This window comes from Chanodichthys erythropterus, chromosome 1, assembly GCF_024489055.1.
Source record: "Chanodichthys erythropterus isolate Z2021 chromosome 1, ASM2448905v1, whole genome shotgun sequence".
Taxonomy (NCBI): domain Eukaryota; kingdom Metazoa; phylum Chordata; class Actinopteri; order Cypriniformes; family Xenocyprididae; genus Chanodichthys; species Chanodichthys erythropterus.
In genome coordinates, this window is record NC_090221.1 from 7,301,403 (window position 1) to 7,329,049 (window position 27,647).

Here is a 27,647-nt window from a genome sequence, read left to right on the forward strand (position 1 = left end):
AAGAAAAGCTCTGTTGTGTACACTACCATTCAAAATGTGGTGTCAGTAAGTTTTATGTAAATTAATACTTAAATTCAGCAAGGATGCATTAAATTAATTTAAAATTAAGGCCATGTCCACACTAATACGTTTTTGTTTAAAAAACGTATATTTTTCTGTCTTTGCGTCGTAGTGTGAACTGTGAAAACGGAGGCTTTTGAATACGATGAGGCATTTTTAGTCATGTGATGCAGTCATATGACCAATTCAGCCAAGACACGTCTCCCAGTCTACATTCTCGCTTGCTTTGGCCACTTTATACTCCTGTGTTACTCGCAGCAACAACTCCACCACACTGTCGGTCCATTTAAAAAACTGCCTTTCCTCGACATTGCCTCAAAGTTTCAAAGAGCCGGAAAGTAAATAAACGCCTAGCGGGAATGACGCAGGTCGAAGCTTTACTCATGCGCAGTAGGGGGATGTAAGCGTTTTCATACGTTTCAGTGTGGATGAGCAACTTTTGAAAAACGTTTGAAAATGATAGTGTGGACGCAGAGCGTTTTTAGACGAAAACTCTGTTTTCAAATATATCCGGATTAGTGTAGACGTAGCGTAAGGGTGCTCTGATCAAGATTTTTTGGGCCGATTACCGATCACTGGAAGCTCTATTGGCCGATACGATCACTATAAATAATATTATTTTTAAAAACAATGTATTTTAAGTAAAATAAATTAAGAGATGAGCATGTATCATAAATTGACAACTCTTTATTTATTGGCAAGCAACATGTGCAACATGCAACAATCCATTCTCTATATTAAAGGTGATTAGCAACCATTACAGACTGGCAAATATAGCTTTCCTGTGAAACAAATAATAATAATTAAAAAGAACAGTCTTTATTAACAGAAAGTAATTCAATGTAAAACAAATTAAAAACAGATTAATCCTACTAAATCTACTAAAAAATCAATGAATGATTTTCTCTGTCTTGTTTGGTTAACATTGACACAGACGGCAGCAGGAATGTTAGGCTGCTGTCACGTTAAGACTGAATGCACAAATTCAATATACTGTTACACATGCGACTTATTTCCCAACTGTTTATGTTCACTTAATATATATCCAACATTGTTTAAGTGAATAATCACCAAGCCGGGCATTTTAACATATTTCTGTGTATATACACACACACACACATATATATATATATATATATATATATATATATATATATATATATATATATATATATATATATATAATACAACCCCAAACTTTTGAATGGTAGTCTATTTTGAGTATTTTGAGACATTTTTAGTTAATTATTTTGCTGTCCTTTGCTTATGTTTTTATGCATGCATATTTATGAGTGAGTGTATGTGTGACCGTGGGTGTGTGTACGCATCCTCAGGAGAGTGTTTGAGTTTGTATTGGCAGATGCTAAATGTCTCTCTTAGGTTAAGGGGTCACCCTCCTCCCTCCACATTGAACATCTGTACACTGCCCTCCCTCACCCTGCACCTGGTCCCAAAATCAGGCCACTTCTCCCACATTCACTGTTATAGCAGCATGCTGACGAGGACTTTTACTACAGCCACAGGGATCATGCCTCTAGAGAAGAAGAGGCATTCATCTTGTGGCCTCAGACAGCCATACATAGTGTTACAAACAAACGCATACTTAAACAGAAGTTAACAATGTCCAGGCCTATTTCCAGCTCACTGTATAGAGCTAATGAGAGACAGGGGCTAAACTTTACTTCACCTTAGCACTGCAGAATCACTTTTATAGTTATATTCTGCAGAACAAGGAATAAACAGAATGTAGGGGATAGTGGGGTAAGATGTGTTAGTGAGTAAGTTGTGTCGCCCCCTTAATCAAAAAAAAAAAAAAAAATTATAAATTTAATCAGTTCTAATATTTATAATTTCAAAATCATGTACACTGCATTGAAATTTTCAGAATACTTTAATGCATGAATGCAAACCTTATTTATTTTAGTTAGTTAGTTAATAAATACTGTCATTAAATGCTCAGGGACTCGAAGGTTGAGGACCCAAATCCGGTCGTTTTTTGAGGGTAATCCAAAGAACATAATCCAAAAGAAAAAGCAATGGGTCATAAGCACAGGGAAAACAGTCCCAAAAAACAATAACACAGCACAGGAAAACAGGCAAACAAGGAAAATCCTGGAGACAGGCAAACAGGGTCAAAAACCAAAGAAAATGAAAAAAAGGAGCACACAAAAATGCAGTGCAGACACATACAAGACTTCGCAAAGAATGACAGAGTGAACCAGGCTTATATAAAGTGAGCTAAACTGGCTAATGAGAAACAGCTGAATGCAATGATGCTGATGAGTCCACTCAGAGAATTATGGGAAATGTAGTTTGTGAGGGAATGACAATAGTCTGACGTGGAGTGCCCTCTGGTGGCTATCAAGGGCACTCCAGTTGGTGACCATGACAAATACTAATTATTTCAGTTAATCAAGATATTTTAAGGAATGTTTCAACTGTTTTTTTGCCCATACAGTTAGTCATCAGGGTTCAAAACAACAGGGCTCTTTGACATTCATTGTATGGACCAAAAAAAAGAGAGAGAGAGAGAGACATCTGTATTTTCATCATCTTTTGAGACATTTCATATTTCAGTGTATTTCAGCACTCACTGATCACAGATCTGAGTTCGGGTCATCAGAGCGTGTCACCCCCCGATAGAGCCACAAGGCCACTGAGCTCAGATCAGTCCTGCATGATCTTTAGACAGGGGGTAAGACCCCATCACCCACCCCACTGTGCCTCAGCGCCAGGATTACTCCCAATTCCCAGCACTCGGGACTGGCTTTAGCTTATTCCATGTTTGATCCAGCACTGTTGCCATTGTAATACAGCGAAAAACAGCAGATTACATGGCCAGGCCAGCACTGATCCAGTCTACACACACACACACACACACACACATTCAAACACACACTTACTTTATCTGTTCTCCTTTGGTTGGATTTAGATTCTAAGAACAAACTCTGGACGTTCTGTTTGTCAATACACTTTGTTCATGAATATAATCCCCCACACATACACATCCTTCTCTCATAGTCCTTGGCACATGCACGTTCCTGTATTTAAAAAGAGAAGAAGAGGATAAGAGAAGAGAGAGCGCGAGAGGCTTTTTACTGTTGCAGATTTAAACGGGGGTCAAGCAGACAGAAAACACAAAAGTCTTTGGCTGCATCATTGATGAATAGAAGCTTGCTACAAATCTCTTTTCTGTGTACAAAATAAGAAATTAATCTCATTGCATAGCTAAAAAATAAGAAATTAATCTCATTGCATAGCTAAAGGGGCAGTCTATTTAGATTTGAGACTGAGCAATTATATTTATTAATTATTTTGTTCATAATTAAACCCAGGGCCTGGGAAATTATTTATTGTTAAATGTTTTATTTTTATATTTTAATGTATTTTTAATTTATTTATTTTTTTAAAGCTAGCTATTAACCATTTGCAAAATGGCACTTTAAAAAAAAAAAAAGGGGGGGGTTACCTTTTTTTTTTTTTTTTTTTTATTATTGACAATTCTTTAGGAGTACTATGGTATACATGGAAAGTACCATGATACTTTGATTTCCATATTAATATACCATGGTATTAGCAATCCAGTACCAGCCACAGCACCTTTAGTAACCATGTGGACTCTTCATAGGTCTGATTCATGTATTCTTTTAGCCCATCTGCTCACACTGATCAGACTCCTGACAGCCACAGACAGGGGATCAGGCCATGGAGCTCGCTTTCAGGCAACTGTCATGGATCAACAAGCATAAGATGGGCAACCTGAGAAAATGGAAATGGGTTTGGGTGCTGGTGGGAAGAGAACTTAGATTGGAGGTTCATCTTTATTGCATTACTCCGTGTTTCACAGGAAAACATTATTAGGAGCGTGTTTGATGCTTCTTGTCTGGCCTCCTCCTCCCCGCTCTCTCTTTCGGTTTTCCTCTGATAGACAAGAGTTATACATGTAACATGATAGAGAGATTTGTTTTCTTTTTGTTTTAAAATTACATGCTAGATGTTTCCCAAGCACCACAGGTTACCTCTTACAAAGCGGCCCTGAAGTGAATAGCCTCCGCACCACAGCCGTGTCCACGTACAAAGTGTTTCACGGTAAAAGATTCAAACAGAGCCGGTGCTTCCTGCAGATTGATGCTCCGAATTCAGGCTGCATTAAGGATTACACTGAGCCAAACAATGTCAATTAATGCTGCTTCATGAGGTACGAAAACGCAGCATCCAGCAACGCTGGCGCAGCTTAAAAAGAGAAGACAGGAGTTTCCTGTCTGACAAGCGTCTTAACAAGCTGGGTGGTTGAGTGTTTTAGGGGCTTCCTGCCGCCACGGAACGTCTGCATGTGAATTCAGAAAGAAAGAATAACAACACAAACAGCTTTGGCAGGCTGTCATCACCAAGAGCGTCCTTTCGTCCCTGATTTGATGTTTATTCTGATTGCACTCCACCCTCACAGTGCTGTTATTCCGTTTGCATTTCCTGCATCGCTTAACACAGTTTTTGACAATGCCAATTGATAATTGATTGACAGCCTGATAAAAGGGTTTTTCAATCATTTTCTCCCCAGGAGCTCCAAACCATCACAGCCAGTCCACCCTGCGGCCGCCCATCCCTCCACCGCACAACCACCAGACGCTGTCACACCACCAATCCTCTGCCAACTCCCTCAACCGCAACACGCTGAGTGGCCGACGCAACCCCATACACGCCCCTCCGCCTGCCCCGGGCGACGGGCCCACCACGCCCGAGTCAGTGCAGCTGCAGGACAGCTGGGTGCTCAACAGCAATGTCCCATTGGAGACCAGGTCAGTGGCCACTTTTTGCACACAACAAATCTGTATAAACAAGAAATGAACAACGGTTAACTTACATTTTAGACACAATTTAAGTATTTGAAACTCTTTTTTTTTTTAATAATTGTATTATATCAGCACTGTTAAAATGCAGTTTCCAGTCAGTTTGGAGAACCAGATCTAACTGTTGTATAAATGGAAATAAATGACAGTTTTGCATTCAGGAAACTTGACTGTCACACAGTAAAAAAATGCTGCTGTTGGAGACATTTCTTGCAGTAAAGAGCATTTAAATAGCAGGTTATATCCTAATTCTGACAAAACAATCTCTTTCTGCCCCCCAGGGAGCAAGATTATTGAGTGCGATGTGACAGAAATCCTGTCTCGATCCAAAGTAGTGTTTTTTATTAAAATTCTTGGAGTGTTATTAGTTGGGTGGAAGCAATTTTAGGTATTTTGACAGGCTAGTCATTTTAAAATATATATTTGTTTTTACCTATTCTGCAGTTAATTCTGTAATATTCTAAAATTACAGAAATAAATAGGTTACAATTTTATTAGTTTTCAAATAAAGAAACTGATTTGAAAACAATGCCTAGTTCTCAATTTATGTACTTATTATACTATATTCTTATATACTATATATAGTAACAATAAATCGGCATGTCATTATATTGTAGGCCTGAATCCTGAATACAAACCAATTTAATCTGTCTTTGCTGAATGGAAATGGTTAATTTTTTCACAAAACTTGAACTTAGTAGTGCGTATTAAATCTATTCTTTTTTAAACTATTTTCTCTTCATTTCTGTGCTTACATTGTATTATTATTATTATTATTATTATGTGACTTTCATGCTCAGTAAGTTTTCAAACAAACATACAGCCCCCCCACACACACACACACACTGTATTATGCATGCACAGCTTTTAGAGTATTAGCATTCATAGTTCCTTCAAATACAAATGCTCTGTCTCTCATGCGTACACACTCGCTCACCCCTATGGCTCAGCTTTCTCTCTCTCTCACACGCACACACTCTCACTCTCTCTCTTTCTTTTCTTTTTCTGTATGTTTCTCCTGCTGGGCAGAGGGTCACCTCCTCTGTTCCCAGATCAGAGAGGCAGCATACCTGCATGCACTATTCATGAGGCTGGGCTGCATGTTTAATTCACCAGGACAGGTCTCAGGCCTGTTGGAAGTGCAGGTTCCTGACTGGCTGTAATTAAAGCAGAGCTGATAGGCTGTCCTGTATGTCAGCATGGGCCATCCAGACATGAATGCTCTGGGACTGCTGGGGCCATTGTGTACAGCATTGGAGAGTGGCAAGGTTTTGTTCAGTAACAGTTCAAGGTCTGTTACGCACACATACATTGACAACATGACCTTCACTGTTAATTGTCAGCTGTGTTTGATTGGTTTCTTTATGCTGGTGATTATGTGGACACGCCCACCAGCACCTTCCTCATCAAAATTTACCCAGCAGACATTTCCTGTGGTCTACGTCAGGGTTTTTCAATCTTTACAGATCCAAAGACCCCCAAGCCAGACCCTCAGACAAAATAGAGACTCCCAGTATTAAAATGCAAATATTCTCCATAACACTTTATAATAGCGTTCATTAAACATTAAACTTATTATAAAATGCAAATACGTCTTTATTTAGAAATTTGTTAATAGAAATGCCATTAAAATTTAAGCTTATATATATATAAGCCTTGGGTCTACATGAACAGCAAAGGGAATGCACTAGAACAGAACAGAACAGTGGCTCTCAACCACCTTGTTGGACATTTTGCATATTTCCTTAATCAAAGACACCTGATTCAGATCATCATCTCAAGGGTAGAGACTCAAAGACCTGAAATGGGTGTGTCAGACAAAGGAAACAATGTAAAATGTGCAGTGGCCTCCAGGAACGTGGAACCACTGCACTAGAATGTAATTTCAGTGCAGCAAATCGAGTGTTATTTTTTTTAGTTGCTCATAACATATATTTATCGACATTATTTATATATATATATTTTTTTAGAATGTTAAGATGTCTGTAAATGAGCCTCTTTAATTCATATAGTTTATGCTCATATACTTTATTTCACGTCATGTTTCATGTTGGTTTATGAAATAAATACAGTCTGTTTCATATTTAATTAGTTTTCACATTTCACTGAATTTTAATGAATGCTACATCTCTTAATTTATTTCATTATTTATATATTTCCAGTTAGGGTAGGCAATTTCAGAGAGGCTAGCAATAGCAAGCTTGCTTTGAAAGCATAAAATCCCACCCTCCCTTTAGAGTGTCTCCAAAGCCACGCCTCCTTCAAAACACAACACACACAGCATAGACTGCAAAGTGTCATGAGAAGAGAGACACTGTTAAATTAACACATAACATTACAATAATAATGAATGTAAACACCTTACAGAAGTACAAAGTTCTGGCATGAAACTCTAATGGGCAGGTTAATAGGTCCTTTAACACAACCTGCTAATTATCGCATCATTATCTATAGGTCACAGATGATTGCTTTCTGCTGTATTAGTAGCCAATGAGCTTGCGTGCTTAATCTTTAAATACATGAGTTGGCATTGCTTAGCAGCGCAGCGTGCTTCAGAAACCCTCCACCTTCCCCAGCTCCACCTGTATAGATCTGCTACGGTTATTCATGTATGCTATATTGTACAGCAGCAGCATGTCTTACTTGCTCACAGCAGCGTGTCATGTATTGGCAGTAGCATGTCCCGTACTTGCTCTACAGCAGCAGCAGCAATAAAGCAGCAGCAGCGTAGCAGATCTGTTCCGCCAAGACCAAATATATCTACATTGTCATATCCATTACCATGCAAACACTCCGAGAGTTGTCATGACAGAACTCTTACTTGTACCACCTGACTGTTGCAGATTAATTTCAACATTGACAACGCATTTATGTTAAACACATAAATCTGCGGTCTGAGGACATGAACAGCTCCATGAATGTCACAGGTTGCAGACTTGTAATCACGGCTATGACACGGCGTAAACACAGCATAAACCTGTTGTTTTGGTTCAGAAGGAACTGCGGTAAAATGCGGCTGCTGTTTGTTTGCGGCGCTAGGTGACTGTCTGTCTACAACTCTGGATAGCCTTACAGAAAGCGCTGATGACGTGAGATGTCTGCACGAGCAGGGTGCGCGGATGTGAGGAAATACATATGTTGACAGGCAGGTAGGAAATAATTTTTTTGGTTCTGAGACCTCCACAGAAGATATATGTACATTAAATATTTAGACCACTTCTATTATTGATTGCTATCAGGATGTGAAGAGAGTTTCAACTAGTATAACAAAAAGTGTTAATAAAACAAATTGCCTACCCTACATTTAATATATACAGAAACACAGAAACATTCAGGAGCACAGAAACTTGTCAACGCTGCCCCCACGACTTTTATTAATAAATTAGCTTTGCTACTTTTAATTGCTACATTATGTTACTCGGCAAGAAGGTGGTAACATTGCTCTTTTTGAAGTAATTAAACTCACAGCTTCATTGCTAGTAGAGAGCGCTGCACAGACTCAGGTAGTTCACAATCACATGTCTCTCTCTATCTCTCTGTCTCTCTCCAAAGATTAATTAATTCAAATAAATGTTATAATTCAAAAAAATAAATGTAGCCTTACTGCTCTACATTATCTGTCTTATTTAAAGCAGACAGAATGCTAGATCTAAACAGTCGTAGCTGACAAAAATAACTTTCATTTTAACTCTTCCATTCAAATTTAGTTCTTCAAACATCAGTGACAGTTTAAACTTGTTTAATGCACAGCTAGCCATTGATTATCCCCTATATATACTATATTTTATTGTATCTTTTTATCTCCTTTAGTGCGTATATATGAATCACATATTTTATTCAAATATGAAATATATTTTATAAATTACTATAAATGGAAACATAAATTAATGTAAATTAATCTGTCCATAGCATTGCTCCGTAAAGCCTGTTGTTTCAATTTAAACCTCTGCTGTGTTAAGAAGCACTAACCCTGACAGGTGACAAATTATGATATTTCTTAAAGTACTCCTGTCGGGAAACTCCAGTGGGTTCCAACATTGCATTCTGTCCTTCGGTTCTCTGCGCTGTCGTCATAAATCACTGGAAGTTGCCAATGTGTGTAATATCTATTGGCTTTATGCTTGGGTAATATTTAGACAGCTAACTGGCACTGGATAATTGTCACACAATCCTTCCTCATTTGCACTCAAAATTATGAACCGATCCTAAAATGAAGGGCCGACGTTCGCCATTGAATTGTGGATGCTCAGGTGTGTTAGAATGGGCTCCTGTACTGAAGCCATCAGGACTACCCAGCAGCACTAAGCCTGCCATCTGCTGAGATAGAACCACACTCTCCACACCAATCCAAACCTCACCAAGCCAGGAAGCCAGCCCAAACTCTGGCCCCTCTCCCCGTTCCCTGCTAGCAGGCCCCGCCCCTCTCACTGCAGCATTTTAATTGGGGTTCTGTCAATGCAGATGGGCCACCTGTCACACACACACACGTGTAATTCACAAACTCATTTCCAATATATTCACATTTATTAACTGCATTACTCATTGCATTTGCGGAGGCTTTGAAGTGTTGTGAGAGAACTCACGAGTACAGATTGGAGCACCAGAAGACCACCCAGGATCCGTGCTGGCATTGCCCAGCATCACACACACACACACACACTATTCCTGGGCAACAGGCGGGTTTGTGGGCTTTCTCAGTGGAATCATGCAAGTGCCTGTTTATTTCAATGTTAAATGTTATGTATGTGTTAAAGAAACAGTTCAACCCAAAATGCTATCATTATTTACCCACCTTCATGTTGTTCCATGTTCTTGGATCTTTTGTTTTGCTGAAAAAAAAAAAAAATGAAACGATAAATAACAGCATATTGACATTAGAGTGACATGATCTAAATGTTAAAATAATGGCAGAATTTTAATTTTTGGGTGAACTGTCCCTTTAAAATACTATGGAATATGATTAGAGCCCGAAAAAAATATAATAACATTTTTAATATACTTACACACTTATTTTTTATTATTATATTTAATTGAAATAAAAAAATTAAAAACTATTTTTAAGTTTTTCCAAGTTTAAAGGTATTTTGTCTTGAGAATAAACTCAAAAGGCAAAATGTAACATTGTTTAATGTCACAATATTCCTAGAATAGACATTAAATATCAAAATTTGCATCCATATATTACTATTAAAGTCGTTCAATTTTGAGTTTACAAATTATATTAGTGTCATGTTTGTATTTTGTCCTCAAAGATTTTTATTATTATTATTATTATTATTATTATTTTACTTATCCCTATTCCAGTTCTGTAAAATAATACTGCATAAAACTCAATTTAATTTTGTAGTACAGTAGATAAAGTTGCAAAAGCCTGTTTAATAGGTTGTTTGCAAATGACAGGGAGTGATTTTTCTATATAGGAATCCTATCAAAAATCAAAATTTGTATGTTTTGCGTCGTTTATGGTTGCTCAAATCGATAAAATCGAGAACCCAGAAAGTGTTCATATTGTTTATATAACTTATACCTTTTTTTATAACTTATTTAATTTTTTACCTTTAAAAATTGTCACCTTTACTAGCATTTTGCATCTGCTGATACTGAAATGAATATGGATACCTGCTTACCTTTTTGACTTGGTTAAATATCCACATTCTTCATGGTATCGTTTGCAGGGAAGAGAAGCTATTTTATCGCACTGAATGATAATTTGGTGTTTTCACTTCAGTTTTGTAGTATTCTGTTCACAATGTTGATCTGGTTACCATGAGAGTGTCACGCGCTGCTGCTTCAGCCATCATATGGTAGAAAATGTCCAAATAAATAAATGTTTAACAAGTTGACAGAAGTCGATTCAACAACAAAGACAACACTTTGAAAAACACTCAGCTATATGTGATTATTTTATTGGGTGATATGCAGTGGGTTAAATCAGTGGCATTATTAGATTTGATTCGGCGTCTTCCCGTCACCTCCTCAACCTGCTTCCCTTACTGTGTTTTTACATGTATAAAAGGCAGCAATTGTATTACACCATCCAGTTTTCCCCTGAACGATGATGTGAGCTCCTGTTGCGATTCTTGATTCAGCATGACCTACAATGGCGACATTTTTCACAATCGTGACAGAAAATCAAAATACTGCCCTATAACTTCCCTAGCAGAAAGGCAGCGCAATATAAACAAACCCAGACTAGAACTGAACGCGGCGTGACGGCAGCTTCACATTCTCTATATCTACCTCCTCGATGGCAGGAAAGTCTTTCAATTCAGTGGAAAAGTTGCTTTATAACATAAAGATCACGTCCAACATATGTTGTGATTTTCTGTTTATACCTTTCTAAACCAGCACAGAAAGGACTTTTCTCCATCTCTTCCATTCTAATTTTCACAGCTTGCCCTCCACCAGTATTTTGCGTGTCACCAGAACCACATGATTGCAAACAACCTATTCTGATGCCCCATTCAGTCAGCAGTTTTATATCTGATGGTCTCCAGTTCAGTTTTGCCCCTAAATTGCTAACTTTCATTAAAATGACTTTCCAGTTGCTTGGTTTCTCCAAACAACTGTCAGGGTAAATGATTGGTGGGGAGGAAAAAAAATAAATAAATAAAATAAACCAAATTAAGATGTTGTTGGTGCAAGAAACCTTGACTATTAATATAAGTTGACTTCAGGTTGAAAATAATGACCCCTTTAGGAATATAAAAGGTAATTTGAAATAAAATCAAATATGCAAAAAAAAACTGATAAATAAATAAAAATAGCTGTCATATTGTGTTTAAAGGTGCTCTAAGTGATCCTGGGTGGAGTAACTTCCTGTTGACGTTCGAAGTGTTGTCAAACAAAACAGAGGCTAGCTAGACCCTCCCTCCTCCTCCTCCTCCTCCTCCTCCTCCCCTCCGTGCTTCCTGAAACAGTCATGAATGCACATTTAAAATCATTCTTGTCGGTTATTGGCTGGAGCATGTTTATTATGATTCGTGGTCCAGGCTGCACCAGTTTGTTTTTATTTTGCGTTTTCGAAGCTTGTGGCGACTACAGAGACCGTGTTTTTTGTTTTTTTCAGAGACAGTGTGTTCAGGGGACAGGCAGCTAGAGGATAGTGAGGAGATGTTTGCTGTATGTGACAAAAAATGTTTTGGCCTAAAAACGCGTGACATCACTTAGAGCACCTTTAACATGGGATCCAGCACATAAAGTAGCCGAATAGATCAGAGATGTGTCAAATAGCACAGAATGCCACATGGACAGATAGACTCTCAGTTCATCAGTGCGCTGAGATGGAGGCTTGGAGAGTTTGTGTCTGCAGAGGCTCATCTCCCCTCGCCTCTGGGTCACACAGCACTAAGCCGACACACCAAAGTTAATAGGCCTATTTTTATTTCTGTATCAACAGTAACAGAAAGAGCATTTTCACACACTGCCTTCCTCCCCCTCTACAGGAGAAAAACACTGACTAAATCCACCTCTGCAGTTTTATAAACCAAAGAGAGAAAGTTTGGAGGAAAATCTCCAGCCTTGTGATGCAACAGCAGTCTCCTGTAATGCCATGCTCCTGAGAATTTCAGGTCGTCTCTTTTGGTCTGCATTATTTTAGTTACTTCCTTTTTTCACTGTGTGGTGCACAATGCAATGTACGGTCAGTTCAGAGCTGGGAATGACATGAGTTCCCAGAATGAATGGTTCATTTTCCCTTCAGTACATTTTTTCTCTCCGTTTACTTGTCACTCTTTTTTTCTCCACTTTATTGTCCTTTTTTATGTCTCTTTTTCTTCACAATGGTGTGGCTATAGGTGGGTGGGCATCATCTCCCCATCCAGAAGAAAATAAATAAAGTTTTAGTTTTGGTTGGCTCTAACATTTTCCAAATTGATTATTTAAAGGGCATTTTCATTTAAATAAGTGTAGACAATATGTGTGGTTGTTTTAAAAGCTGCCAGTGTTGAACTATAACTTTAGAATTTATAATATTTTTTATTTATTTATTTATTTAATTTAATTTATTGAATTTTATACAAGTAAAAAAAAAAAAGAAAGAAAGAAATTTAAAGGGTTAGTTCACCCAAAATTGAAATTTCTGTAATTAATTACTCACCGTCATGTCGTTCCACACCCGTAAGACCTTTGTTCATCTGCGGAACACACATTAAGATATTTTTGATTAAAGATCAATTTTGATTATTTTAGATTTTTTTTTATTCCCCATAGAAAGGTACTAAAGACATTGTTAAAATAGTCAACATGACTACAGTGGTTCAACCTTAATGTTATGAAGTGATGAGAATCATTTTTGTGCACAAAAACAAAACAAAAATAACGACTTTATTCAACAATTTCTTCTCTACCCTGTATGCTGGCTCAGTATTGGCCAGCTCCTGCATCATCTTCACATGTATGCATGATGCTGCCCACGTGAACAGGCATCAGCCAATACTGCGTCGGCGTTCTGACGTAGAACCTGGAAGAGCTGCAATGAAAATAGCAAAGGAGAATGACAGAGGAGAGACGAATTTGTTGAATAAAGTCATTATTTTTTGTTTTGATTTGTTTTTGCGAACAAAAAGTATTCTCGTTGCTTCATAACATTAAGTTCGAACCACTGTAGTCACGTTTTACTATTTTAACAATATTTTTGCTACTTTTCTGGCCCTTGAATGTGGTCATTTCTATTGAGGATAAAAATACCTCTTGGATTTCATCACAAATATCTTAATTTGTGTTCCAAAGATGAACGAAGGTCTTATGGGTTTGGAACGACATGAGGGTGAACTAACCCTTTAAGATTATATGTGGCAAAACGTTTTCACTACATTACCTCCAAAAGCCCACCCCACCTAACAACTCCACTGCTCATAACTAATAAGACTATGATGAGATTTACTGAAAAAGTACTTGTAACATGCAACGTAAGACACCTATACATTTCTACCAATAAACAACATTAATCTCTCACATCAGTTTATGACTTGATGCTAATGAAGATGAGACACTTGAGTCTCTCTGTGTGACCATCCTGATGGTCTAGTGACTCAGAAAGAGTGAGTTTAAAAGCAAAGATTTTTTTCTTTCTTCTTGAAATTGGAGGTCATGCTTGTTTCTGTTTGTGGATGACTTTTAAAGGGGTTTAGATTGATTACCCTGAATATTCCCCCTACAGATGAACACCTTGAGCCATTTAGAGAGGAACACACAGCTCTGTGTGTGTTCTCTATGTAAATGATGTTATTTTATAGGTCAGACCTTTCCTGCTAAAGTAGAAAACCAACCCTTTCTCTGAGAGGTGCCTGCACAGCTGCCAGTACCGGAAGATTGATTGCCAAAATATGCAGTTGTCAGACAGGTAGAGGAAGGGAGAGAGACAAGCTGGGGGGAAAGGGGGAGGATCCGAGAGATTGCTTCGGCTGAGGGAGAGATCGGAAAACAAGAAGGAGGGTGGAATCGGTTTTCGGCAGCATAAATGACTGAAGATGGCCCGGTCCTGTGAAGGCTTATTTCCAATCATAGAGTGAAGCCTCTTCACCAGCTGATGCCTGCTTCTATTTTACTCTCATCTCAGAACGCACAAGCTGCTCTCTTCTCCTTCCATACAGACTCGTGCACACTCAAATTAGATTCCCGTGCAGGTCGAACTATCGCAATTGAGCCAAAGATGAGGAGCGCTTTCACATGCACAGCCTAGGGGATGTTATGGAGGTGTGTGCTGTCGTTTCGGCCTGGCTGGTGTTTGTTTTCGAGTGTGTTTGTAGCGGGGTCCTGTGTCAACTTCTTAAAGTGCAGCTTGGGTCCGTGAGCCATGAGAGAATTTGATTTGTCTGTTTGTGCAGATATCAGAGATTCAATTTGAGTTGTGTGATACGCTGTGCACACATTCACAGGTCCATGAACTCTTTGAACCAGATGTCTTTGCGGTTATTTCTACATTTGATGCTGTACTATCCATTCTGCATCATTTCACCTCCATTAGTTGTGGGCAATGTAATTTTTGACCTCAGAAGAGGATTGTTGTGAATGTTTAATTATAGCACTTGCAGTCCCCCTCATGCTTTTTATTCCCTCACGCTTTTCAGCACAAACCGCTTAAGACATTCATACTTTTGTTGTATTTCAGATCATTTCACATTTATACCAGGTGTGATGCTGTAAGGGTACCAGGTTAAGACATTGTGGTCTCTAGCTTTATTAGATTTTCGGGAAGTTTATTCAATATTTAATATGAAAATCCCACTTTGACTTAAAATGTGTCCTATTTCACATACTTTTGACTGCTAAGGGGAGTAGCTAAATTTCCTAAAGCTAGTAGCAACACATAAGGTGCATTTAAAAAGCTATTTTCTTCTGTAAAACTGTAAAATATTTGTAAAATTGCAAATAAAAAATAAATACAGTGTAGTAAAAACACATGAAGTCTTCCATTTGAGACACTACTATTCCCATAAAATTCATACAATAGATGGCAGAGTACACGGGATGCAGGATTCAGATCCAAATCTCACCAACTGTAAAGCTGTGCTCACAATTTGTCGTAATTGTTTAAATTTTATTTTCCCATCGCACAGAATTCTCTATAACTTGGAATGCTATTGAAATCACTGGATTTTGTCTGTAAAAATTCACTGAACAGCGATAAATGTGACCGCACCTTAATGATGCCATGGTATTATTCGCATACTAAATCGTGAGTGGTCTTAATTGCACATTTTATGGCAAGTACTGCTATTTCCTTCATGCAAATGTAGTGCATCATTTACTTTTTTTTTTTCTTTTTTTTTTCTTTTTTCAGAAAAAGAGGGAAGGAGAATTGTTGCACAATTTTAGGTCATAAATGCAGCTTTTAAGGGAGAATAAAAGCAGGAAAATTGTCCTAAAAGAAAATTGTTTGAATTCCTGAGCTCAGGCTGAGAAGTGAACAATTCAAAACTCTGCTTCTCTCTGCCTCTTTTCTTTCTTTCCTTCTATTCTTCCACCCCCCTCTTTCTCTCTCAGACTTCATCAGTGGTTGCCAAGGTATCTGTGTGGGGCAGATTTAAATTCTCAGCTGCGCTCCGAGGCCAATTTGTTATCCTAACGGGAGCCAATCAGAATACAGGTGCCCGCAGCTCGCTGAAGATTTATGGGCCCTCACTCTGCTCGTGCCGCACGCAGATCAAATTCTGGATATGGCACAGCAATCCCAGCAAAGATAATTAGAAAAGTTTTTGGAGACCTTTGTTTTGGTGTTTAGAGTACCCATCACCCATAGTTGGATTACAGGTGAAGAGGAGAATGGTGAGAGGAGCAAAGTTTAAAAACAGCTGAACTAAGTGAAGTTCAGGTCAGGGAGAAACTTGTCTTCGTGAACTGTATGTCTGTTCACTTGCTGGGTGGTTTGGTATGTGGGTGTTCCGAGAAAAAAAAAAAAAAAGCAGTTAAAAAACTATTTTACTCCTATTACAGCATGCACAGAGAGGTATTTCGTGGCTGGTCACTTACATGTCTTGATAGGTGCTGATGTTGGTTATTTAAAGTGGAGAAGTGATGTATATAATGAGGGTGTCAATCAGAGGTGTGTGGGCAGCGAGTTTGAGATCAGACAGTTAAATAAGGGATAGATCTGGAAATGGAAAGTTAAAAATGAATAAATAAACACTGGTGTTTGACACTAACTACATGTTTGGTGATGAGGGATCTTCTGGGGCCGTCAAAATTAATGAGTGGCAGGGGCCATTTTCAGCAATGCATATTTAACAGGGCTAAATGACACACACACATAGAGAGAGCAAGAGAGAGAACACACACCTGTCTGAATGACACATGGTCATTAATCACCTCGTGCACACAACACACACCACGACCTCAACAATGACTTCATCAGTGCCTGCAGAGAACTTGCAGAAAAAAACTCAGCTTATCTCCTTTCTTTGTCTCCTTTTGACCTCTACTCTTCTCTTCTCTTCTCTTCTCTTCTCTTCTCTTCTCTTCTCTTCTCTTCTCTTCTCTTCTCTTCTTTTTTCCTTTTCTTCATTTTGCTTCATCTTTTATCATGTTGTCTTGTTTGTCTGACCTTGTTCCATCTCATCAAGTCTGTTGGTCGGTCGTCATCTCATCTTATCTTGTCTCATTTTATCTTCTTTTCTTTCCTCTGCCTATCTCTCCTCATCTCATCTCATCTCATCTCTCATCAGGTCTCCTTGTCTCACCACATCTGTTTTCCTCTCCTGTTTTTCTCGCCTCATCTTATCTTTTTTTTGTTCCTCGGTTTTATCCTCTTTTTTTGTCCTTTCTCCCATCTCCTCATCTCATCTTGTCTTTTTTATCGGTTCATGTCTTTTTGTCTCGTCTCCTCATTTCATCATCGGTGTCATCTCTTAATTTTTTCTCGTCTCATTTCTCCTCGTTTTACCTCAGCTCTTCTCCTCTTTTCATCTGGACTCATTTATATCTCCTATTGTCTCCTCATCTGTTCTCCTTTAGTTCTTTTGGTCCATTTCCTCTTCTCTTGTCCTATCTCCTATGTCTTTATCTCATCTCCTCTCCTTTCTTTGGTTCTTCTCTTCTTGGCTCCTCTCCTTACTTTCATTTTATCTCCTCTTCTCTAGTCTTATCTTTGCTAGCCTTAGCCCCTCTCCTCTTAGCTCTTCTCCTCTTATCTCACCACCTCTTCTCATCATTACTCCTCTCTTGTCTTCATTTCATCTCCATAATCAGGTCTCCTTGTCTCATTTTGACTCCTCTTCTCTCTTTTCTCCTCATCTTGTCTGCTTGTCTTTCTTTTTTCTAATCCTATCTCCAATGTTGTCATCTCTTCCCCTTTCTTTATTTTGTGTCCTCTTTTGTCATCTCATCATCAGTATCCTTTCCCCTTTCCCCATTTATTCTTGTTTCACATTGCCTAAGTTCAGCTCTGCTCCTCTTGTCATCTCACCTCCTCTTCTCATTAATCTCTTCTCAATTTCATTCCCTGTTGTCTCAGTCCGTCTCTTCATCTGGCTTCTTTCCTTCTCTTGTTGTTCTCTGTCTTTCTCTTCTCCTCTCACTTCCTGTCTCCCTGTAAATAAGTCATGTTCCTCCCTCAGATGATTATGTCCCTGGTTTCTCAGTCCCTGTGGACTTTGAAAAGTGCAAAACTGCCATTGTCTCCAGACTGTCCTCTGCACGACCTCACCCTGTCAGCACTCCTTTTTTGGGCTCAATCTGGCCTCTCTTTATTTTCTGTCCACCCCCTGGTCTGGCCTCATCTCTCTCTCTCTCTCTCTCTCTCTCTCTCTCTCTCTCTCTCACACGTTTCCCATCATCTCAGCTTCAACTCTTCCCCCAGCTTCCCTCCCAAACAATGCTCGACATAAATCACTGTCAATTAAGCACACCGTGTAAATCAAGCATTTTAATTTCATTCCGCAATTAAGCCACTCCATCCGCATTCAGCTTCCCCTCACTGTCCCGAGATGAAATGAGCTTTCAATAGAGATTCAGCCAATAGCTATGAGTTACACTTCAACTTGAGCGCACGCGCCTCCAAAATGACCTTAATTAATTTCCCTCCGTCACCCCTGTCAGCTGGCAAATTAGTGGCTGCAACCTTCTGCGTGGGTAAAAATGATTTGGCATTTAAGTGACTGACTTGACCTTGTGAGTCGCCCAACTTCAGATGGCGGAGGAACGACACGGAGGCGGGCCCCAGGAAGCGGAGCTATATTTTTAGACGTGCACTTCTGCTGACTTCTTGTCACTCTGCTGCTCATTGCGGGCCTGATTACTGCCTACCTGTAACCTGCTAGCTTCCCTTTACAGTTTGTGCACGGTCACACCTGACAGGAAGAACGGAAGGGAGACGACGCAGGTTCAAATAAAGGCATGGAGGTGGAGGTGCCACCTGTGGCATTCACACCATCAATTGGAGAAGCGAGAAGGGCGGAAAAAACGTTACAGAGAGCTGGTGCAAATTCGAAGAAATGCGAAATTCCTCTTTTTTTCCACAGTTGACTGAGCCTCCCAGTTCATGCCCACTTAAGTTCTGCATGTGTTTGTGCACTTCTGTGTATATGTGTTATGCATGCATGTGTGTGAGTCAGTGATGCCTAAGGCAGTGTAGATGTCACCCTCAGCTGGAGAAAAACAGCTTTGTTATGTAAAGCCACCGTGTGGAATCCTCCATGTGGCCTATATTCATTATACGGCTGCATTATTATCATTTATTACCATTCATTACGTTTATCAACCTGCTCTCACTCTCTCCGTCTCTCCCTTAGAGGCTTGTGTGAAGGACAGACCTCTATCTCTTGCTTTTGTATTTCTTCTGAGGTTTATTTTCCCTATAGGATTGAGTGAATACAAATTTGTTGGGTATGGTGTCATGACTTGGAAAGGTTTTATTATTATTATTATTGTTTGTTTGTTTTTAAGGAAACAAACATAAGATACTACAGTAACTTTGGACTAATTAATTGTGAGAACTAAAAGGGTATCCTCACTGTGAGTGCAGATATACAGTCTACAAGCACTAGTCTGGGACTTTTCAGTGTTTTACTCCATTGTTTCTGTGTTTGTGCATTTCAGACAGATTTTTAAGTCTGTGCAATAGTGATGGGACTTTTTCATTGTTGCACCAGTTGACAAGTGACTGTCTTTATGAGTGGAGTCGTTGAATCATTTATGCAATTGTAACAGACGTAGGCTAGTAAGAGCTGTGTGTGTTACCTCACTCTCCTGAACTCAAGAAGCGCTCTAGCGACTGACGCATCCTTGGTCTTTATCCCCCTTGGTCTTTATCCTCCTTGTTAGAGCACCTGACTCTCATGCAGATGGACCCGAGTTCCAGTCTCGCTTAGAGCGGGCAGTTCGAACAGGAGGGGTTACGTCGGTGCCGTGACCCGGATGGGAGTGAGGTTTAGGTGTAACAGACGTAGGCTAGTGAGAGCTGTGTGTGTAAACCTCACTCCTGAACTCAAGAGGTGCTCTAACAACCGACGCTAGAGACTGTGGTTTTTGGCCTCCTTGTTAAAGATACTAACAGGAGAGGTTACACAATCAAAACACTGACTCTTTCAGTAATGAAACAAGTGACCTTCTTCATGAGAATAATTTATTCAAAAACACTGATTTGTTCATTAGTAAAAAAGTGACTGTTATTAAGTTATTGTATTATACATTCAACCAAATTTTTTATAATGCTGATTAATTCAGGAACAAAACAAGGGACTTAATGAAATGGACATATCATGCTAGCATACTACTCTTACCATTCCTTTATTTAGAACTTACATTTTAGACACAATACTGTCCGTTTTATCTCTTTGTTTTACTCCACAAACTGGACATATTGTGTCTAAAATGTAAGTTTAAACAGAAAGAAGTCAATATTAACTTCTTGTTTATCAAACTGTTGAATTTGAATTTTTAGTAATTCAAAATCTAAAATGTTTAATACCGATTGCAAAACTGACAGTTTAGTAGTATCTGCTCATTTTCTCTTGTGAGCAGATATAGAGCAGACGTAGGTGCACTGTAGGTTAAAGCTTAAAAATCCCTTGGTGATGGGTTAGTTAGCCGCTGACTCCAGTAGCTCCATCAGGCCTGATACCATGGGGGCTCAGTCTGTCCATTCATGGGTGAGTGTGGGATGATAGAGGGATGTATGGGGATAGGCCGATAAGAGATGGGGGTAATGGAAGGGCTGGAGCACGACGGAACAAAAATCAGCTCTGGAAATGGAATCCACCGCTGGAACGTGTCCAGAGATATTGGAAGGCATCTTGTGGAAAGAGGCTATTAAAGATCACAGGAGTGAGCAGCCTGTGGCCGTTACCCTCGTAGGTTAGAGGTATGAAGGACGGATGTGCCTGTGGGGTAGTGTGTGGGGGCTGGTCCAAAGACAAACCTTTTAGGCTGACACCTGACCACTCTAAAGATCTCAGCCTCTCGATTCGCTCTTAATTGAGAACGGGACCTGGTAAAACACGACAATCTCCATGACCCCACGCTAATCATAATGGCAACGCGGCTGCAGCTAATCCATTTTATGCTACATCTCTTTTAAAACTGCATCCGTGCTGCTGGCACAACCAGGCTTTGTGTGAGACAAAAGTCCTCATTTGTAGGGCAGGAAACACCAGCATGGGGCTCAGAGCAGTAATTAACTGCTAAATTATTTAAGTACAATGCTAAATTGTACAAGTTTCATCAATAATCTATTGTAGCATTAAGGCTATGTTAGTACGTATCACCGCTAATGAGAGAAGCACTGAAGGGAGACTGGAAGAACACCAGTGTGACACTAGAGAGACCGTTCTGACCGTACTTTCCGGGTGACGTAATTTCTTTTTTTCAGTATTTTTTTTTTCTTTTCTCCCCACACAGAGCTATTGTATGGCTTCAGTAGACTTGTAATATAGTGGACAAGTCACTTTTTTAAGATGATTTCTGACTTTTTGAGCTTGAGCCTGTGGTCACTGTATGCTTTCATTTAAAGAACAGTGTACACACTTTATTTACATTTTATGTTTTATAGACTAAGAAAAACTTCTTTTTTACCACTAGTATAATAAAATTGACTGTAGCCAAATATTTTCCAAAACGTATAAGCATTTATTGATCACGTATCACTCTATATATTCTTGTAAAATGGATATGTAAAAGCACCAAAAAAATATTTGTGTCAGCTTTTAGGGGAGAATTAGCTGTTAGTCCAACCAATGGGAGGCAGGTGGAGCAGGAATGTTTTGGAAACAATTCTGTTTCAATTCTGTTCACAGAAAGTACACTTTTAAAGCTAGTCAAGGGTAAAAGTGATTTGTGATGCATTTGTTAGATCTTTCAAATTGCAAACCGTAATGAAAAGCATTCTGTGGAATCCTGCCAGGCTGTTGTTACATGACTTTGTGGTTTATGAACCACATTTTAGCTTAACGCTGATTATCAGTGCATACGTTCTGTCTCTCTGTAGTCTCGGTGCCGAGGCTGGATATTAACAAATCACGTCCTGTTTGTCTGCGCCAAGAGTCCGTTTATGATGCTGTAATGATTAATCTCTCTGTGAAGTACACAGCAATATCCTCCTGTCTATATTTCTCTTTTCATCAGCTCGACAGAAATAACCCTGCACCAGAGAACCGAGCCGCTGCGTACGATCTCAGTGAATCGTGTCTCTGTACAGTATGTTTTTGTTGTACCTGAAAGAAATGGAGGCTCTTGAATTATTGAGTGACTTTGTTGTGTAAGTGTCCCTCGGTGGGCCGGGACAGGCCTGCGGTGCCGTGTGTTCGTGTGCCATATGTCCACTGCTCCACACTGAGGCGCTGCATACACTGTCCTTCACCTCCAGCAATCACCTGCGACACTCAGCGGTCAACTCAACACACACACACACACACACACATATACCTTAAAGCTTAGAATGAAATGGAGGCTGCCGCTGAGGAGGTCTGATACCAGGGATGGATGTGACCTTCCATGTGTGCTTGAAATACTAAAAGCGCTATTTATCTTTCTCTTTTCTGCAGGCATTTCCTGTTTAAGACCTCTTCAGGGACCACGCCTCTCTTTAGCAGCTCATCACCGGGTTACCCTTTGACCTCTGGCACAGTATATTCGCCCCCACCGCGGCTCCTACCCAGAAACACCTTCTCCAGAAGCGCCTTCAAGCTGAAGAAACCATCCAAGTACTGCAGCTGGAAATGTGCCGCCCTGTCCGCGATCGCTGCTGCCGCCCTGCTGGCCATTCTGCTGTCCTACTTCATCGGTAAAACATCTCGTTCTCTCTTTTTTGGCTGTAGCTTTTCAATGTTTTTTATTGACTGTGACGTGCCATTTCACAGCAGACACTGTAACGCAGGATACTATTGCATAATCACTTGTAAAAATCATTTGAGAGACTCATATAGGCATTATAATGAACACTTATATCTGTACAAACAGTTATTCGGCAATAGCAATAAGAAGATCGTTTAATTCCACATAGAGATTAAGTAGGCTATTCATCATTAGATTGTGTGTGTGTGTGCATATTTTATCCAGATGCTGCTCATTATTGAATGTGCCTGAGGAGAAATGGAGAAATGTTACCTAACTCATAGCGGGTGATCTGTGACTAGAACTCACCAGTTACATTGTTAAGATCTGAATTATTAAAAGCAACGTTTTTCCTTGTGCTTTATGCATCTAACCTGCCCAGCTGGCTTTATCCAGTGTATATCTTAGAAGGACTCAGAAACCATTTTTGCCACAGAGTGAAAAAAATAAAAAAAGTAATTGTGGAGATAAATCAAATTAAAAGCAAGACACAGAGTCACACTAGCTATGTTTACATGCACCCAAATAGTCTATTTGTAATCGAATTGATGGCTCGATTCAGATTTAAAAGCCTTCATCTAAACACCTCAGAAAATCCAAATGAACCTCAGCTCAATCAGCTCCTCAGCTCAATCCCAGTGAAATTTTGATCAGATTGAAAGGGGCAGTCCTTTTAGGTATGTCATCAAGGCAAAAATGACAGTTATACTCATGGTAGCTCTGGTGACATTTTAGCTTTCTCCAGTTCTGAATGCAGTGACTGGGGCACTGCACATGCACTGAAGATTTTTTCAGAATACAGAAATGCATGTAAATAAAAAAATGCATTTGGAATGCAAAGTTTTGCTATGAGATATAAAGTAGCAAGTGTGAGATAAATAGAGAATAAAGTCACAATTTTGAAATAATATAGTTACCACCAGAAATAAATGGGCAATTACAAGAGATTTAATTTTTATTCATTGGTGGAAACAAGATTAAATGACACAAGATTAGATGTCCTTTTGAAAAGGCTGTTTATCAGGGTTGCCAACTTTAAGAGAGTGAGTTTTTGAACTAAATCGATCACATGTCACTATTTGGATCTAATTTTTTTTTTTTTTTTTACTCTTAATACTGTAAATTACTCATGCTTATGTGGTATTAATGCACTTTTTTAGAAACTGTCCCTATATTAACTATGCTGATTAGATAGCTACCATATTTTACCTCTGAGGTAATTTACCGACAAGTCTTTTTTTTTTTTTTTTTTTTTTTTACTGGCTAATTCATTAAAATAAAATTAAAAAAAAAATAAACATAAAATATTTTATGTATTCTCTACACTGTGGCAAAAATGGTACAATTACACTTAAAAAATAATTTTTTGGGTCAATTTATGATGGATAAAAATGCATATTTTAGTCTAAATTATAGTGCATTTCTCTCTTGCAATAAAAATGTTGCATTAAATGACGTTAGTGACAGTACACATATAGTTTTGCGGCCAAATAGAATATTTACTTGCAGAAATTTTTACTTGACTTGGAGGCATAAATACCTGTTTTACCACTATATCTTTGTTTTCTCCTATGGTACAGCAGACATCTCAGTTTTGATTACATTGCAAAGTGTAAAAGACAGTTGATTGGTGCAGAATATTGCTGCTTTATATCAGTTCAAACGATTTAATCAACAAATCTGTGTTTTTGGACAAATCTAGTCCCATGCTTGTGGTGAAATCTTATAGGCAGATTTATTTTGCGTTGTTTTATTATTTGGCTTACTAGTTATGTAAACTACATATACTTGTGAAATATTTACAATGTACTCGTTTACTCCATGAATATCCATGTCAACCTAAAGACAAAGTCAGCTTCTTATTGTGGAGGACACTTTAAATGCAAAGCATTGCCATGAGTCTTTAACCCCGCACTGTGCTTGTGAAGGACATGCTTGAGGGTGTTAATATTTTCAATAAGGCCTCTCTGGTTTCATCTTTTGTTGAGTGTATGTGAACGTCAGTTATTGGGTAATGGAGAAGCAATGGCCTCCCCCCCCCACCTCACAGAGCATCGTAAGGACCCCCAGTGGAGAGCAGAAATGAGTCCTCGCTCTTCACACTGGATGGCTTTAATACTGAGGGTGTGAACAGCATGAGAACGCAAGAGAAAATGAGAAAAGGTACACTCTCAATGAGCATCAGAGAGAAAGTGATACAAGGATAGAGATACAAAGCCACATAGACAGACAAAAGCGGACACAGAGGAAGAGGTTGGCTTTCAGTGGCCTCTATTAGAAGCACACCTGGGCTGGGGAGTTTTGCTCTGGCAGGATGCCTCAGTCCCCTCTGTGTCTCTATTTAAAAGCCCCAAGCAAGGGGCAGATGTGTCACACGGACCCGCGCTGCCCCTCTTCTCTCTGGAGACCCCGCTCAACAGATGGGGCAGTCAGCAAGTGCAGGAGTCAGCACAAACGCCCTTGTTCTTCCTGCCTGCGTCGCTGTACGTGTATTCAACTACCCGTCTGCCTTTCCCATGTCCTTCAGTACTCTACGGTCTTTTGTGCTGTCTGAAACTCGGCTCGATTATCCCGCTCCAGATAAAACTTCATAGATTTCCAGTTATTGAAGTCAGGAAAAGGATGCTTCAGTATAGAGGCCTCAAAAAGTGTTTGGGCATTGAAGTAATATTTGAAAGTGTCGTTTAAAAGTTTTAGTAGTGTCAGAATTTTTTTTTTTTTTTTTTTTTAAAGAAGTAGTGTCTTATACTCACCAATGCTGCATTTATTTGATCAAAAATACAGTAAAACAGTACAATAGTAGTGTCCAAACACTTATTAAATAGACTTGACTCATATAACGGCTGTATATTGTTTGAAATCAGAGATCATACTTTTATTTTGGTCTGAACGGGATTCATTTCAGTGAGAGGCTTCATTCAATAAATGTGTATTTACTTTACTGAAGGTAATTCTATCTGCACTCTCAGCAGCATTCATTGGATGAAGGTCTTAACTGCCAGAAACTGGCCCTGTTAAGCTCTCTGACAGTGTGTTTATGGACATCTTCACATTTGTGTGTGTTTGTATATTAGCACATCCCCACAAACAGATAAATGTGCCACTGCAGCATTTTCCCCAACACAGACGTGGCTGCTAGTCCGCCGAGAGCTGCCCAATCTCCCTGGGAATGGAAGGAGCGCGCAGGGGAGAGAAAGAACAAGTTATTTTTATTTCCGCATCTTTTACTGGAGGCCTGAAAGACTCCTTTTTGCTGCTTTCTCTTTGGGGATGGATAACTGTCCCATAACGGCACCATAGCCCCTGAAAGCCCAAATTCAGCACCAGGAGAGGAGAGCTCACAGATGCTTGTACTAACACATTTCAGCTCCCCATGGCTTACATTCACACATGCACACACACACAAACACACACAGGTGTGCAGAGCAGTTCTCTATGAGGAGAGGAAAAGAGAGGAGAAATGATGAGAAGAGAGGAGGAGACACAAAGAGTAGTGTCTTCAAGATGAGAAATGAGATAAAATGTTAAGAGAAGTGTTGAGACAAAATAAGATGGATTGAAATTAGACAAAATATGAAGAAGAAAAGTATCAAATCAAGACAAGAGAAGAGAGCATTGAGAAGAGATGAGACAAGAACAGACAAGATGAGACAAGACTGACTATAACACAAACAAGAAGGGAAACTTTAAGATGAGACGAGAGATGAGGTTATCAAAAGTACCGGTTCTTCGGTACCAAGTCGGTATTGAAATGTATAAATTTTTGACAATACCATCATTTCCCCCTAAGATTTTGAGTGCTGTTGAGCAGATTCCTAAACACCTCTGATTGGCCATTGTGTTCACATGCTTAACAGATATGTCTGTGATTGACTATAATGATCAACGCTTCAAAAACATGTTGTAAATAGATATCTTTGACACTCTTCACCGAGCGCTTACACAGATACACATGGGAGCATTTGAAAGCAGGCGTCTATGAGCGGATCTGCTGATAGATGCCAGCTTTCTTACGCTCCCATGTGGGGATCCGTTGATAGACGCTTGCTTCCAAATGCTCCTGTGTGTATCTGTATAAGCACTCAACGAAGAGGGTCAAATATGTCTATTGACAACATGTTTTTTGATGTGTTGATCACTGTAGCCAATCACAGACATCTGTTGAGCATGTGAACACAATGTCCAATCAGAGGTGTTCACGTTATGTTAAGAAATGCTGATATCATCACATTTTTACAATTTCAATACCAACTTGGCACTGAAGTCAGTAATTTTGGCAACCCTAGATGAGATTTAAAAAAAAAAAAAAAAAAGGATGAGAATGGAAAAAGAGAGTAGATCTGGCGAGATGAGAATAGACATGACCAGGAAAAGACATTGTACAAAATAACACAATATGAGGCCAAATGGGTGAAAACATCAAGGTGAAAAAAGAAAAGAAAAGAAAAGAAAAGAAAAGAAAAGAAAAGAAAAGAAAAGAAAAGAAAAGAAAAGAAAAGAAAAGAAGTATTGAGACCAAAAAGAGATTAAATAGGGATGGAACAAAATGAGAAAAGGAATGAGACAAACAGGAGCAAACGAGAAGCATCAAGATGAGACAGAAGAAACAGACATGAGGTGAAATGAGAAAAACATTGAGAGAAAGAAAATAAATTACACAAATTAACACAAAATGAGAAGAGAAGCATTGAAGTGAGAAGACAAAATGAGAAATAGAGATGAGACACAGGATGAGAAGAGAAGTGTCAAAACAAGATAGAGAAGAGACTCGTTCCATGCATTCATGACATCACTCTCGCCCCTGTGTTGTGAGGCTGCTACAGCAGGGATGGGGTTGCTAGGATACAGGTGAGCGGTCCTGATGCAAAAGAGAAACAGGTCTGTCATCATATGTTGTGGAGAAGACAAACGCTCAGCAGCTCCCTCGCGGTCTCGTCTGCGCTAAAGACTGCTTGATTCATTGGCCCAGAGTGA

At 39.2% G+C, this 27,647-nt stretch overlaps 1 protein-coding gene across 4 annotated transcripts in view; it reads left to right on the top strand.

Annotated features, from left to right (window-relative positions):
• The window catches only part of tenm2a (teneurin transmembrane protein 2a), a 383,777-nt gene that overhangs the window by 297,402 nt on the left and 58,728 nt on the right, over nt 1–27,647 (top strand). For all 4 annotated transcript variants that reach the window (XM_067385867.1, XM_067385884.1, XM_067385894.1 and 1 more), the window contains 2 exons: nt 4,619–4,856; nt 22,385–22,623. In XM_067385867.1, the coding sequence (XP_067241968.1) occupies nt 4,619–4,856; nt 22,385–22,623 (477 nt within the window). The remainder of the gene's footprint in view (nt 1–4,618; nt 4,857–22,384; nt 22,624–27,647) is intronic.